The sequence below is a fragment of the Labeo rohita genome, chromosome 15, assembly GCF_022985175.1.
Source record: "Labeo rohita strain BAU-BD-2019 chromosome 15, IGBB_LRoh.1.0, whole genome shotgun sequence".
Taxonomy (NCBI): domain Eukaryota; kingdom Metazoa; phylum Chordata; class Actinopteri; order Cypriniformes; family Cyprinidae; genus Labeo; species Labeo rohita.
This window is the reverse complement of record NC_066883.1, coordinates 25382642-25395153: the sequence shown is the minus strand read 5'-3', so window position 1 is coordinate 25395153 and position 12512 is coordinate 25382642. Positions and strand designations below refer to the sequence as shown.

At 42.4% G+C, this 12512-nt stretch overlaps 1 protein-coding gene across 2 annotated transcripts in view; it reads left to right on the top strand.

The window, feature by feature from the left end:
- The window catches only part of ssh2a (slingshot protein phosphatase 2a), a 31877-nt gene extending 20300 nt beyond the window's left edge, over positions 1-11577 (top strand). For both annotated transcript variants that reach the window (XM_051129126.1, XM_051129125.1), the window contains 13 exons: positions 3257-3369; positions 4522-4586; positions 4657-4778; positions 4853-4918; positions 5015-5080; positions 5166-5360; positions 6750-6843; positions 6958-7086; positions 7365-7411; positions 7514-7660; positions 7735-7935; positions 8375-9200; positions 9885-11577. In XM_051129126.1, the coding sequence (XP_050985083.1) occupies positions 3257-3369; positions 4522-4586; positions 4657-4778; positions 4853-4918; positions 5015-5080; positions 5166-5360; positions 6750-6843; positions 6958-7086; positions 7365-7411; positions 7514-7660; positions 7735-7935; positions 8375-9200; positions 9885-11156 (3343 nt within the window). In that variant the 3' untranslated portion in view covers positions 11157-11577. The remainder of the gene's footprint in view (positions 1-3256; positions 3370-4521; positions 4587-4656; positions 4779-4852; positions 4919-5014; positions 5081-5165; positions 5361-6749; positions 6844-6957; positions 7087-7364; positions 7412-7513; positions 7661-7734; positions 7936-8374; positions 9201-9884) is intronic.
- Positions 11578-12512: the final 935 nt, after the last annotated feature.

Here is a 12512-nt window from a genome sequence, read left to right as displayed (position 1 = left end):
CCTATTTTGTACTCTTCTTGTGAAGAGTGCTTAAACAATTTTTAAATTAAATATATTGTTTAAAATACAATCATAAACACCAGAATGTATAATTTTTAATTTCATAGTTCCAAAAATGGCTTCTTTGGCCTCATTCACAGACATTTCTTCTCTGGATTCAGCCTCCACCATATCCCCATCTTTTCTTCCTCAGTATAGTCAGCATGACTTCAATTAGTCACCCATGTGGACCAATCTGAAAACAGGACTGTGAACTAGAATAGAGTCTCGCCGTCTCATTTAATTTCAAAAACTAGGCCTGTAGTCAAAGTTTTGCTGTGGTGTGGTGTTTGATTGTCCTCATTCGAGATTTCCAGGATTTCCAAACCTGCCTCTCTTTTTGTCTATTTATACTTGTACATCTCTGTATTAGTGGCAAGGGGCCTAATTTGTATCTCAGAAGGTGACAGAATGCCATCTCCTGCTCTCGCTCTGGTTCTCTATCAGGCCTGAACTCAAAAGGCCTTCAGCCCCGGGCCTATATTTATCTTTTCCCTAGTGGGACAGTGACTAATATGGCCAGGGACAGGTGGGGGTCAGGCATCTCCAGCTTGTTGCATGGCCCTCAACGGCCCCTTACATAGTGATGATTGTGTCTGTGCCCTAACAAGTACTGTCCAGTGCTTCATGCCAAAAGATGACCCTCCCACCCTCTTTTCATTTTCTCTCTCTCTCTCTCTCTCTCTATGCTGTGTGTAAACGAGTGGAGGCAGGTCATCTATTTCCTCTGTCTGACCCTTTTGGATTCTCTGCTTTTTTTCTCCTGTGTGTGGCAGCGTGGATGTGTATGCCCTTACATGTCTGCCTCGGTGAAATGCCAGTGGGTGGAAATTGCATCGCATGGCTGTGGTGCCCTCTCTGCTCCTTGCACACAGATACTGCGCTACTTTTGTGAAAATCAACCTGGCACAGTACCGAGTCATATTCTTGTCACTTTTTGCAGTTTAGTAGACTGCATTTTGGACTTAATTAACCTGAAGTACTTTGTTAAATGTTAAACTCCATCACAAACCATTTTACAGGGTGAAAGCAAAAAATATTGACTTAAACATTCATATTAAATTTTAACTTAAAATCTTTACATGCAAACTACCAGACAGTCGATAATCCTTATCACATCCTTTGCATGATTTCTTGCACGAAATTACAAAGTTTCGTCTCAAATGCACTTTCAGCTGTCATGTTTAGTTACATGAGATGGCATACAGTAGCTACCAACACTGTAAAAGTCCATCAGCGTTCATTCACTCTGCCCTTTATTTTTAGGTTTGTAAAATTAGCCACTACCCTGTATCAGCCTGCAGCTCATATCCCCTCATGTGCTGATAGATGATGCTCAAAGCTTGAAAGTGCAAAGTGCAGAGCATGAAGAGAGACTGCTCTAAACTCTTTTTTTTTTTTTTCATATATCTACAAGGGTTTTCTTTAAAAGTATTTCACAAAGCAGCTCTTAGCCATATTGGTGGCAGCCAGGGTCCAAAATTAACATTTTATCACACCTGCCAGTGGCAAGTGTGCCTCATGTTCTGGCCATGAAACTGTATTTTGCATTTTTATTGAAATATAAACTACTCTTCTGTGTATTTTTATTAAGGTTTAAAATGTGATTTATTCCTGTGAAGGCAGAGTTGAATTTTCAGCAGCCATTGCTCCAGTCTTAAGCATCACATGATCCTTCAGAAATCATTCTAATATGCTGACTTGGTCCTCAAAAATTATTTCTCATAAATATAGATTATTTGATGAATAGAAAGTTTAAAGAACGGCATTTATTTGAAATGGACATTTTTTTTGTGTGTGTATTATAAATGTATTTTTTACAGTATAATTGTCTGTCAAACTGTCACTATTGCTGTCAAACAATTAATCGTGATTAATCACATACAAAGTACACACACACATATGTGACCCTGGATCACAAAACCAGTCTTAAGTTGCACGGCTATATTTGTAGCAATAGCCAAAAATACATTGCATGGGTCAAAATAATCGATTAATCATTAGGATGTTAAGTAAAGATCATGTTCCATGAAGAGATTTTGCAATTTCCTACCGTACATATATTCAAAACTTAATTTTTGATTAGTAATGTGCATTGCTAAGACGATTTTCTCAATATTTTGATTTTTTTTTGCACCCTCCGATTCCAGATTTTCAAATAGTTGTATCTCAGCCAAATATTGTCCTATCTTAACAAACCAAACATCAATGGCTAGCATGTTTATTTAGCTTTCAGATTAAAAAAATGGACCCTTATGACTGGTTTTGTGGTTCAGGGTCCCATATTATGTAAACAAAAATTATTTTCGATGCGATTAATCACGACTAACTATCAGTTGAATGCATCCTTTTCTAATTTTTTTTTCTTTAAAATAGACCCAAAAGTAACCAAGTATTTTTCATTTTAGATATTGTATGTATTTTTCTGACACAGTTTTCTTTTTTTATCGTTTGATTTAAAACATGTTTTGTTTCCTAATAAATTTTGTACTTAATGAGTGTTTGTTTTGGACCCTGGGGCCGACTGTAAAGGAGAGAGGCCATGAGATAGACGGGAGACTAAGCGAGGAGAGGAAACAGCTGGGTCAGGGGTGACTGGGATGTGGGAAATGAGCTCAGTTGAGCCTGATGTTTTTTTTCTTTGTGTTTTTATTCGGGGTGTGACTGCCCGGGGCTTTTCGCGTCCCCTCAATTCTGCAATCCTTCCTCCCCCAAAATTCTGAGACGTAAAGTTGGTTTCCGCAGAATTACCCAGATTCCACAGAAGTTACTCTGAGGGTACTTTTCAGAGTCAGACGTGGAAAGTCCAAGGCCTGTGGCATGTGATACAGGAGCAGCAGTTTATGAGCGAGACCTCGGGTCACTGTAAGTGCTGAGTTGGAGGTGGTGCTTCGTAACGACAGCTGTTACGGGTCAAACGTGTCCCAGCTCTGTTACCGAGCCTCTGCCGGGTAGAAGCCACAGTCAAGCTGATAAACAACAGCGTCTCCATAGTGATTTCTGGAAACAATCTCTCTTGCAGCAGAATGCTTAAACACAGATGTGAATGTTTGGTGGTCCTTTGTAACAAGTTGGCATGCATTTTTTTGCGTCAGTGTGGTTTCCAGATGTCAAATGTCTGTACCATTAAAAATCTAAATGTTGACCTGAACTGCCTTTTCTATTTTAGTATATGTATAATAATATTCTTTCTCTCTCTCTCTGTTTTTATAATCAGTATCAGCGAGAACTTCCTTACTGTCAAAGGTGCCGCCCTCTTCCTCCCGCGGGGAAATGGCTCCTCCCCTTCTTCAGCACCCCGCATCGCACAGCGTCGGAACAAACACACAGGTACAAAACAGCATGAAAGATTCTCTTGACACATTCTCCAGCTGTTAGATGCAGCTCAATATAATGGTTATACGGAATCTGTTCTGGAATCTGTCTTTGTTTTCAGTTTTGCTTTGAGCTGTACCATATGGTAGTGCCCTGGAGATAAAGGACATTTTGTCACTGAAGAATATTTTGTGCATGCATTTGCATTCATGTTCATGAACACACCGCTGTGCCTGCAGATAGTCAGCATTGATTTCATTATGAGACCTATTAGCTTACAGGAATGCATTATGAAAGGGTCCCAGGAACTGTCAGTCATTATGTAACACAGTATGCAATAGTACATGTTTTATGAAGCTTTTCTAGTCTTCGGGCTTTAATCTTTTTTTGAAGGATTATTTCAATTCTTGAATTAAAATTTTCTAATAATTTACTTACCCCCATGTCGTCCGAGATGTTCATGTCTGTCTGTCTTCAGTCGAAAAGAAATTAAGGTTTTTGAGGAAAACATTCCAAGGTTTTTCTCCATATAGTGGACTTCAATGGGGATCAATGGGTTGAAGGTCCAAATTTCAATTTCAGCGCAGCTTCAAAGGGCTCTACACGATCCCAGTCGAGGAATAAGGGTCTTATCTAGTGAAACAATCTGCACGTTGCTCTTTGTAAACACTGGGCTGGTACTTTCGCCTATGTCACGTGTGACCTTTCCAAAAGGACTTTGTAATGCTGGACGCAGAGCTAGTGCAAGATGAGCATTTGTAGTTAAAAAGTATACATTCTTATAAAAAATTTTTTTTTAGAAAATGACATTGTTTTTCTAGATAAGACCCTTACTTCTTGGCTGGGATTGTGTAGAGCCCTTTGAAGCTGCGCTGAAACTGCAATTTGGACTTTCAACCCTCTGATCCCCATTGAAGTCCACTATATGGAGAAAAATCCTGGAATGTTTTCCTCAAAAAACCTTTCTTTTCGACCGAAGGAAGACAGACGTGAACGTCTTGATGAAATGGGAGTGATTTACAAACTGGTCTAATCTCCAGCCTGACAAAGAATGTATGTCTCATATGAGAGAAAGTGAAATTGACCTCGGAGTAATTTAACTCTAGTATGCAAATGTCACTGCATTATTATCTGAGAGGTTTATGCTTGTTAATGGTTCCTTCAAAGGTGACCTTCAGCAGCATTTGCAGACCATGTTCACCCTGCTACGTCCAGAGGACACCATCCGCTTGGTAACTACCACCATTAATTAAAATTAGTCAAAACACAGTCATCAGAATGCTGACCGCGTCTCTCTCACAGGCCGTCCGGTTAGAAAGCGCTTACGCTCTGCGTACACGGTACATGGTCATCATCTCCACAAATGGTAGACAGGACACTGAAGAAAGTGTGGTTCTGGGAATGGACTTTAGCAATTCAGACAGGTCAGTATAACGCAGATTGCTTTCCATGTGTTGCTCTAGAAAGTGGTGCTCATAACATCATGTGTTTCCTGTAGCACATGCACAGTTGGGCTGGTTCTACCCTTGTGGAGCGATACGCTTATACACTTGGATGGAGACGGGTGAGGCATAACGTGCACGCATAAACCAAGTTCTGCATTTTTAAAAACAACATTTGCAAAGTATTCAGACTGAACGTGTTGTATTCTGTTCATTAGTGGCTTCAGTGTGTCCACCGTTAACAGAGTCCATGTCTTCAAACCGGTCTCGGTGCAGGCAATGTGGTAAGTGTCTATAACAACAGCTTTTTTCAGATTCATATTTTTTCTTTTTTCTTTTTTTACCTAATGTATCTCGCACGTCTCACAGGTCAGCCTTGCAGTCCTTGCATAAGGTTTGCGAGGTGGCCCGATGTCATAACTACTACCCTGGGAGTCTATTCCTGACCTGGGTCAGTTACTATCAGAGCCGTGTGACCTCTGATCAACACTGCATCAATGAGTGGAACGCCATGCAAGACGTGCAGTCCCACCGCGCCGACTCGCCCGTGCTGTTCACTGACGTGTGAGTAACACACACACCCATGCCAGTCGAATGTACACTACCGTTCAGTATTTTAAGTTTGCTTAGATTGATTTGGTGAGCATAAGAGACTGTTGAATAGTTGTGTAGTTCTCGCTTTTTTGTTTTGCTCTGGTGTTGTGGAATATAGGTCAGTGTCCTTATGAAGCAAGGGTATTGTTATTGTGCTTTCCATATTTAGAGCCAAGTTGATGTTTACAAAACTTGCGATCTCCTATAGTCAATAGTGGTGAATTGCAGTGTTTGGGTTGTAAATCAGTCCTTGTTTTTGGGAAAGCGAGACACGTGCACACACACACGGTCAAGCGTCTGTCTGATGCAAGCTCCGAGTTCAATCGCATAGGCCAAGAGGGCAAGTTTGCATCAGAGCAGGACAAGGAGGCAGGGCGTTCCTTGAATAGGTCGACATGTTATTGCAAGATTGATGGGATGAACTCTAACTTCTTAGATGCACAGTGGCTTGATGGTGTAAGATGTTGTCTGGACTGTAGGGGGGAATTTCCCCACAGTTGGAAGCATTTCCACGTGCATGTGTTTTTAAAATACATGACTGTGGTTACTTGCTTTTTATAGCTCCACGCCGAGATGGATTGATTTACTGTCGGAAAAATGGGCGGGATAGATAGGTAGAGTGGCGGATGGATGGAAACAGGTGGCCTGAGAAGGGGAGTGAAAATTGCCAATCTGGTAGAAACTTTGTGACCCTGAAACAGGGTCTCAACTATGTTGAGCCACAGAGATAATGTTTTCCTCGAGAGGTGAGAGGCCTTTAGGCATCCTGTGGAATGGTGCCTATTGAATCCATTTAAATTAGGTTAACTGACTTGAGATTTAGTATCGGCGCTTTTCATATTATACATAGGAATATGGTGAGGTTGTAACTCTACACTGCCACTCTTTTCATGAAAGGTCAATCAAACTGGCATGTGTAAACATGTTTAACTTGCCACATAGGGGCTTTTAGCCCCTAAGATTGTCAAACCCATTGCCCTCATGCACGCCGCCACCAGCTGAAGGTGTTGACCTAAATTAGTAGTGTTTTTAAGGTCAGTGGTAGTGATTAAAAACACAGCACAGTCCCCTGAGAGCCAATCAGTGCTCGTGTTGCTATCAGTGAAGAGACACTTGTCCCGTAATGACCCCAACACCAGAGGCCTAGGGATGACGCACATTTACCATTTGGACATACTACAACTGAGCTAGGATTTGATTTCAAATTGTTTGTTTAAATCAAACAAAAGCTTTGTTTTGAGGTCTCTGGTTTTTGTGAAGACAATAGCACACAGGCATACAAAGAATCATACGAGGTGAGACACGCCTCACATTGAGACCAAACTGGATGATTTATGAATTCGGGTTTCATGTATACAGGCCAACTGAGAGAGAGCGCACAGAGAGACTGATTAAGACACGTTTGAGAGAGATCATGATGCAGAAGGACCTGGAGAACGTCACTTCAAAAGAGGTACAAACATCTCAAACTTTCCACGGTTTGATTCCTCCATTAAAACCTTACTTTGAGGACTTGAGGTCCGCATCAAAAATTGGTAACATATTGCATGATAACTGTCCTCTTCAGATTCGGACGGAGCTGGAGATGCAGATGGTTTGCAACCTTCGGGAGTTCAAGGAGTTCATCGATAATGAGATGATTGTCATCCTAGGCCAAATGGACAGCCCTACAGAGATCTTTGACCACCTCTTCCTGGTTGGTCTCCCAACTTATTGTCAATAGTCCTCCTAATCTCCTAAGAACTTTAGGACAGGGTTGTCCAGTCCTGCTCCTGGTGGGTCACTAGCCTGCAGAGTTTAGTTATAACCCCAATTAAACATAGCTGAATCAGCTAATCAAGGTCTTTAGACGTACTAGAAACTTTTAGACAGGTTAGAGCTCATCTCTGCAGGACACTGGCCCTCCAGGAGCTGTTTTAGACAGCTCTCGTTAAGGACTATAAACTATAATGTTACATTTCTGTCTGTTCCTAGGGTTCAGAGTGGAATGCTTCAAATCTTGAGGAGCTCCAGAACAGTGGGTAAGCGACACTGTTATTCCAGGCCTCTTTTGTTTTTTTAAACAAATACATCCGCTCGGCTGCATGCAGTCATTGTTAATTTTACCACCCCCACTTCCTCAGAGTTCGCTACATCCTGAATGTGACGCGGGAGATTGACAATTTCTTCCCCGGGCTTTTCGAGTACCACAACATCCGAGTGTATGACGAGGAGGCAACAAACCTTTTGGAGTATTGGAACGACACCTACAAGTTCATTTCCAAAGCCAAGTAAGTGGAAGTTCTAGTGCTTCTGACATTCCAGTCCAATGCAAGTGTGCTTTAATAAAACTCTTGTCATCTAGGAAAGCTGGGGTGAAGTGTCTAGTGCACTGTAAGATGGGAGTAAGTCGTTCTGCCTCCACCGTAATCGCTTATGCTATGAAGGAGTACGGCTGGGACCTGGAAAGAGCCTTTGACCATGTGAAAGAACGACGCTCTGTCACCAAACCAAACCCATCCTTTATGAAGCAGCTTGAGGAGTACCAGGGTATCCTACTAGCCAGGTATGAGCCACGCACATAGAGCCTTAGGTCAGAAAGCTTATTTGAATTTCTCTTGATCCCACCCAACCAAAGAATAGCCTCACTGACACACATTGGCTTTTAAAAGAAGGTCAGCAGAGAGCAAGGTTGGAGTTTCCATTGAGTAAATGCTCTTGTATTTTGCATCAATAGCGTTGAGTTTCGTCGCCATTGTGATTTAATGCATGTGCATTATGCAGGTCTCTCCACATTCCTTTTGTTGTGCAGCTTTTGCTGTCATACTTGCTTTCGTGTTTGTATTCCCATTCACACACCCTGAACTATTTTGTATGTTTAAAAGATCCGTCACCACCCTCAGTGATTCAGCCAACCTTTAATGTTTCTATCACATCAATGAAAGTTGCTCTTCTGACACTCGTGTCTTGTTCTTTCTTTATTTTTTGCTTGCTGATGCTCTCAGCAAACAGAGGCATAACAAGCTGTGGCGTTCCCACTCAGACAGCGATCTCTCAGAGAATCACGAGCCGCTGTGCAAGACACCACGCTCCCTGGACCGCTCAGACCCTCACAACAACAACGGTCCTGCTTCCATTCAGCAGATGCTGGGCATTGCTGTGCTTGAGTCTCTTACCAATCCACAGCCTGGTACAGGCAACACTCATACCAAATTGGCAGAGTCGCCCTCGAAGGTGGCACATGAAGACCCCATCCTCCCACCTCGTCCCAGACAACGATCGGCCACGGTGGTACCCGAGCAGAATATTGCAAAGAACTCTCATTTGAACCTCGCGGTGAGCAAGCCTGTTGCTCGTCGCCAACCTCCTCCCTCTCTGCACGTCCTTTCACCAGAGGAAAGAGAGGGCGAAACAACATCAGACCTCGGCTCCCAATCATCTCATCATGTGCCTGAGCCAAAAACAGACTGCGTTGAGTTGTCCCCGGACACGCCTGATCAAAATGACTCTTATCAAGTGTCACAAAGTTTAGAACTATGCCTGGAAAGCGCTGTCAGCAAAGATGAAAGGAATCTGCCTTCTCCAAGCACGCCCGAGGCTGACAGCCCCTCGGTACCCGGGCTGGCCTCCAGTGATGATAACAACAACCCCAACGCTGACATAGTGGATGCTGGCACATCCTGCCTTAGCACAGATAGCATTGACTTCTTTAGTGCCAGAGAGAAATTCCTCTGCCTGTCCCAGGATAGTCAACCTCGCTCGTTTTCTGAAACAACCACTCAATCCAGATGCACCCCGCCCTTGGACGATTCCAGTGAAGAAGCTCATGAGGTAAGTGTTGGCACTCACTTCAGAGATCCTTGCGCTTCCTGATTTGTCATACTGAAAGATAAACGATAAAACATGAATAGGAATGACTCATTTATCAATCTAACAGTACATGACACAGGAAGTATAGGCAAAAGAGACTAGTACAACACAGCCTCCTGCTGGTCTAAACTAGAATTGCACTTAAAGGGACAGTTCACCCAAAAATTTACTGAGGGAGTGGGCCCTATAGAAAATTCTGTGCAATAGGCCCAGAATCCTTAGTGACCCCACTGAGAACACAAAAGGCAAAATTTGGGCTTTCAGTTCAAACAAACAAAAACTTTTTCAATTATCTGAAACCGTGTGAGGATTGAACCAAATTTTGAGATGGAATGGTTCTACTGTAGCTTCAGAAGACTAGGAATATATAACATCTTTTGAACGTTGTTAGTTTTCTGACAGCTGCAGACCCCATTCTGAAAAATGGAGCTCTGGGCAGTTCTTATTTGTTTACCATGGAGGAGTAAGTTGAATTCGGGACAAAGTGAGGGTGCTTAAATGACGACATGATGAATGAAAAGTATTTTCATCTTTGGGTTAACTATTCCTGTAATGTGCTAACATGTACGTTGATGTGGGAAGCTCTCTTTATTGAGAGTGAATTGTCACTCTTGTAATCCAAATTTTTGCTTTTCTCCTTCCTAGTGCCACACCCACTCAGAGACCAATAGTGATGCAGTGCTCCACCTCCCTCACAATGACAACAGCGTGTGTGTGCGTCATATAGTTACCGAACTGGAATCCATATCGCACACCTGCAGTCCGCCACTGGCACGCAACTCACCCCAAACTGCTACACTGGAAGAGGAGGATGAGAAAACGGCTTCGGTTTCTCATTCTCCCACAGAAAAGCCCTCAGGATCTGTGCGCCGGGCCACCGAGCAGTTGGAGCTTATGCTGCGTCAGGGTCAAGAGGTTCCTTGCTCTCGGTCACCTCTTCCTTCCCCGTGTTCAGAGCTGCAGTCTTCCTCCAGTGACCCTGAGGGGCCTGCAGCTCTGACCTCTACTGAGCCCCAAAAGACTACAGATGACACCAAAGTGCTTGATGATGAGGACTCTGGTATAATCCCTGATCCTTCCTTCTCGGTGTATCTTGAAGGGAGCGTTTCAGTGGAGGCTGACCAGATCACATTGAACCCTACTCTTGAGCCCAGCTCTGGTTCTTCCTCTCTGTTGTGGTTAGAAGGTGTAACAGAGTTGGAGACGGACGTTGATGACCCACTGAGGCCTCATGTCCGACTGGCACGTAGCAGTGAGGACTTGCAGAAGATCCAGGAGACTCTTCGAGAGCTCCAGGCGTTTTTATACGAGGCTGGAGGATTGGGGTTGTGCACTGGACAAGTTGAGGAGAACCAGTCTCTTGAGGACAAGCAGGATTTGATAGATGGGGAGCAGTACTTAGAAGCCAAAGCACCGGCGATGTGGCAAAGAGCCATGGAAATCGAAGCCCGCATTAGACAAGCTGGTCTCACCCCTCCTTCGCTCATGAAACGCTCTGCCTCACTCGCTAAACTGGACCGACTAGAGCTGTCTACTAATGACTTAAGCGAGTGGGACTTCCACCCGGCTACCACAGGGTTTCATCAACCCACATCGTCGTCTTTATCCACTTTTGACTCCTTACCACTGACCCACAGCCATGACGACGCCCATAAAAAGCAGCGTGTTCTACCTCAGAGCCCTTCCACCCCTGATTCCGCCGTCCAGTTGATGGAGGCGGGCAGGACTGAAGGCTCCGCCCACCCCTCTCAGCAAACTCAAGTGGGCGGAGCCAGTCCCCCTGAACACACCCCCGTCCAGCCGACCGTTTCGGTGTCCACGCGACAACAGCAACATGTGAAGTCTCACCCCGTTCGACGTTTCCGCAAAGCGTTGGACAAGAAAAAGACAGTCACTGTTTTGTACAACACCATGTGACCATGAACGCTGAGTTTTGTCAGCGTGAAGGACTATCTCAGACTGCAATTAATTCAAGTTTCATTCAGTGAAGTCTAAGCTAAATTTGTATGCTAAAAATGTATGCTACTGTAGGTGTGAATGAGGGCATGTGTGAACGAGCGAGTGTCAGTTTTGTGTTCAGAATCTTTCAGGTAGCAACTCAGACAAGGGGGGTTGTTTCTTAACATGCACTTTACTCTCTTGTTTTTCTTTTTTATTGTTTTTTTTTAGATAGCATTTTTATTTGGATATTTTTGCACTGGCTTGAACGGTAGAGTTGACTGTATGTCCGACAGCATGTGGAGTCATGATTCTGTTTGAAATCAAGGTAAACTTGATAAACTTTTTTTATCCTGTGCTTTAGCTGTGACTATTATAAAATAAAACTGCACTATTTTAATTATTTCGTCAAAGTCATTCATTCTGTAGATAGGGTTATATATCAAATATCTAATCACTACATTTTCAAGATTTGTTTATTATTATTATTATTATTATTATTATTTATTTTAATTTTTTTTAAAGATTGGCATATTACAAACTGAATTTTACAGGGGGTTGAGTTTGGCTAGAGGGAATTGTTCACCCTGCTGTCTTTCAGTGAAATGCGCTGTTTGAACAATAGCGCCACATTGTGGTAAGACGCAGTACTGCAGTATGATGTAATGCTGTGTTCTGGTTGTTTGGTGGTGATTTTTTTTTTTTTTTTTTTTTTTTTGAGAGTGGAGAACACTGCTTATTTTTTCAAGATTTTGATAGCTTATTTTATTTAATTGGCTTTTTTTAATAACATTTTTCTGTCGTAAGACAAACTCAAAACACACATTTAATTAAGGGAGTAGTTCCCTTCCAGAACAAAAATTTACAGATAATGTACTCACCCCCTTGCCATCCAAGATGTTCATGTCTTTCTTTCTTCAGTTGTAAATTTCAATAATTTAAATTGCAATGCAATGCAATAATTATAGTACAATACAATAATTTAAATTGCAATTTATATACTTTTTAACCTCAAATGCTCACCTTGTCTAGCTCTGTGTGATCTGGAAAAAAAACAGTTCACACAGAACTAGACAAGACAAGCATTTGAGGTTAAAAAGTATATAAATTGTAAATTTGTTTTGAAAAATAACAGATCGTTGCGTTATATAAGACCATTCTTCCTCGACTGGGATTGTTTAGAGCCCTTTGAAGCTGAATTTAACCTACATTTTGGAATTTCAAATTTGGGGACACCATAGAAGTCCATTTTATATATAAAGAAATCCTGAAATGTTTTCCACAAACGTAACTACTTTATGACTGAAGAAAGAAAGACATGGATGTCTTAGATGA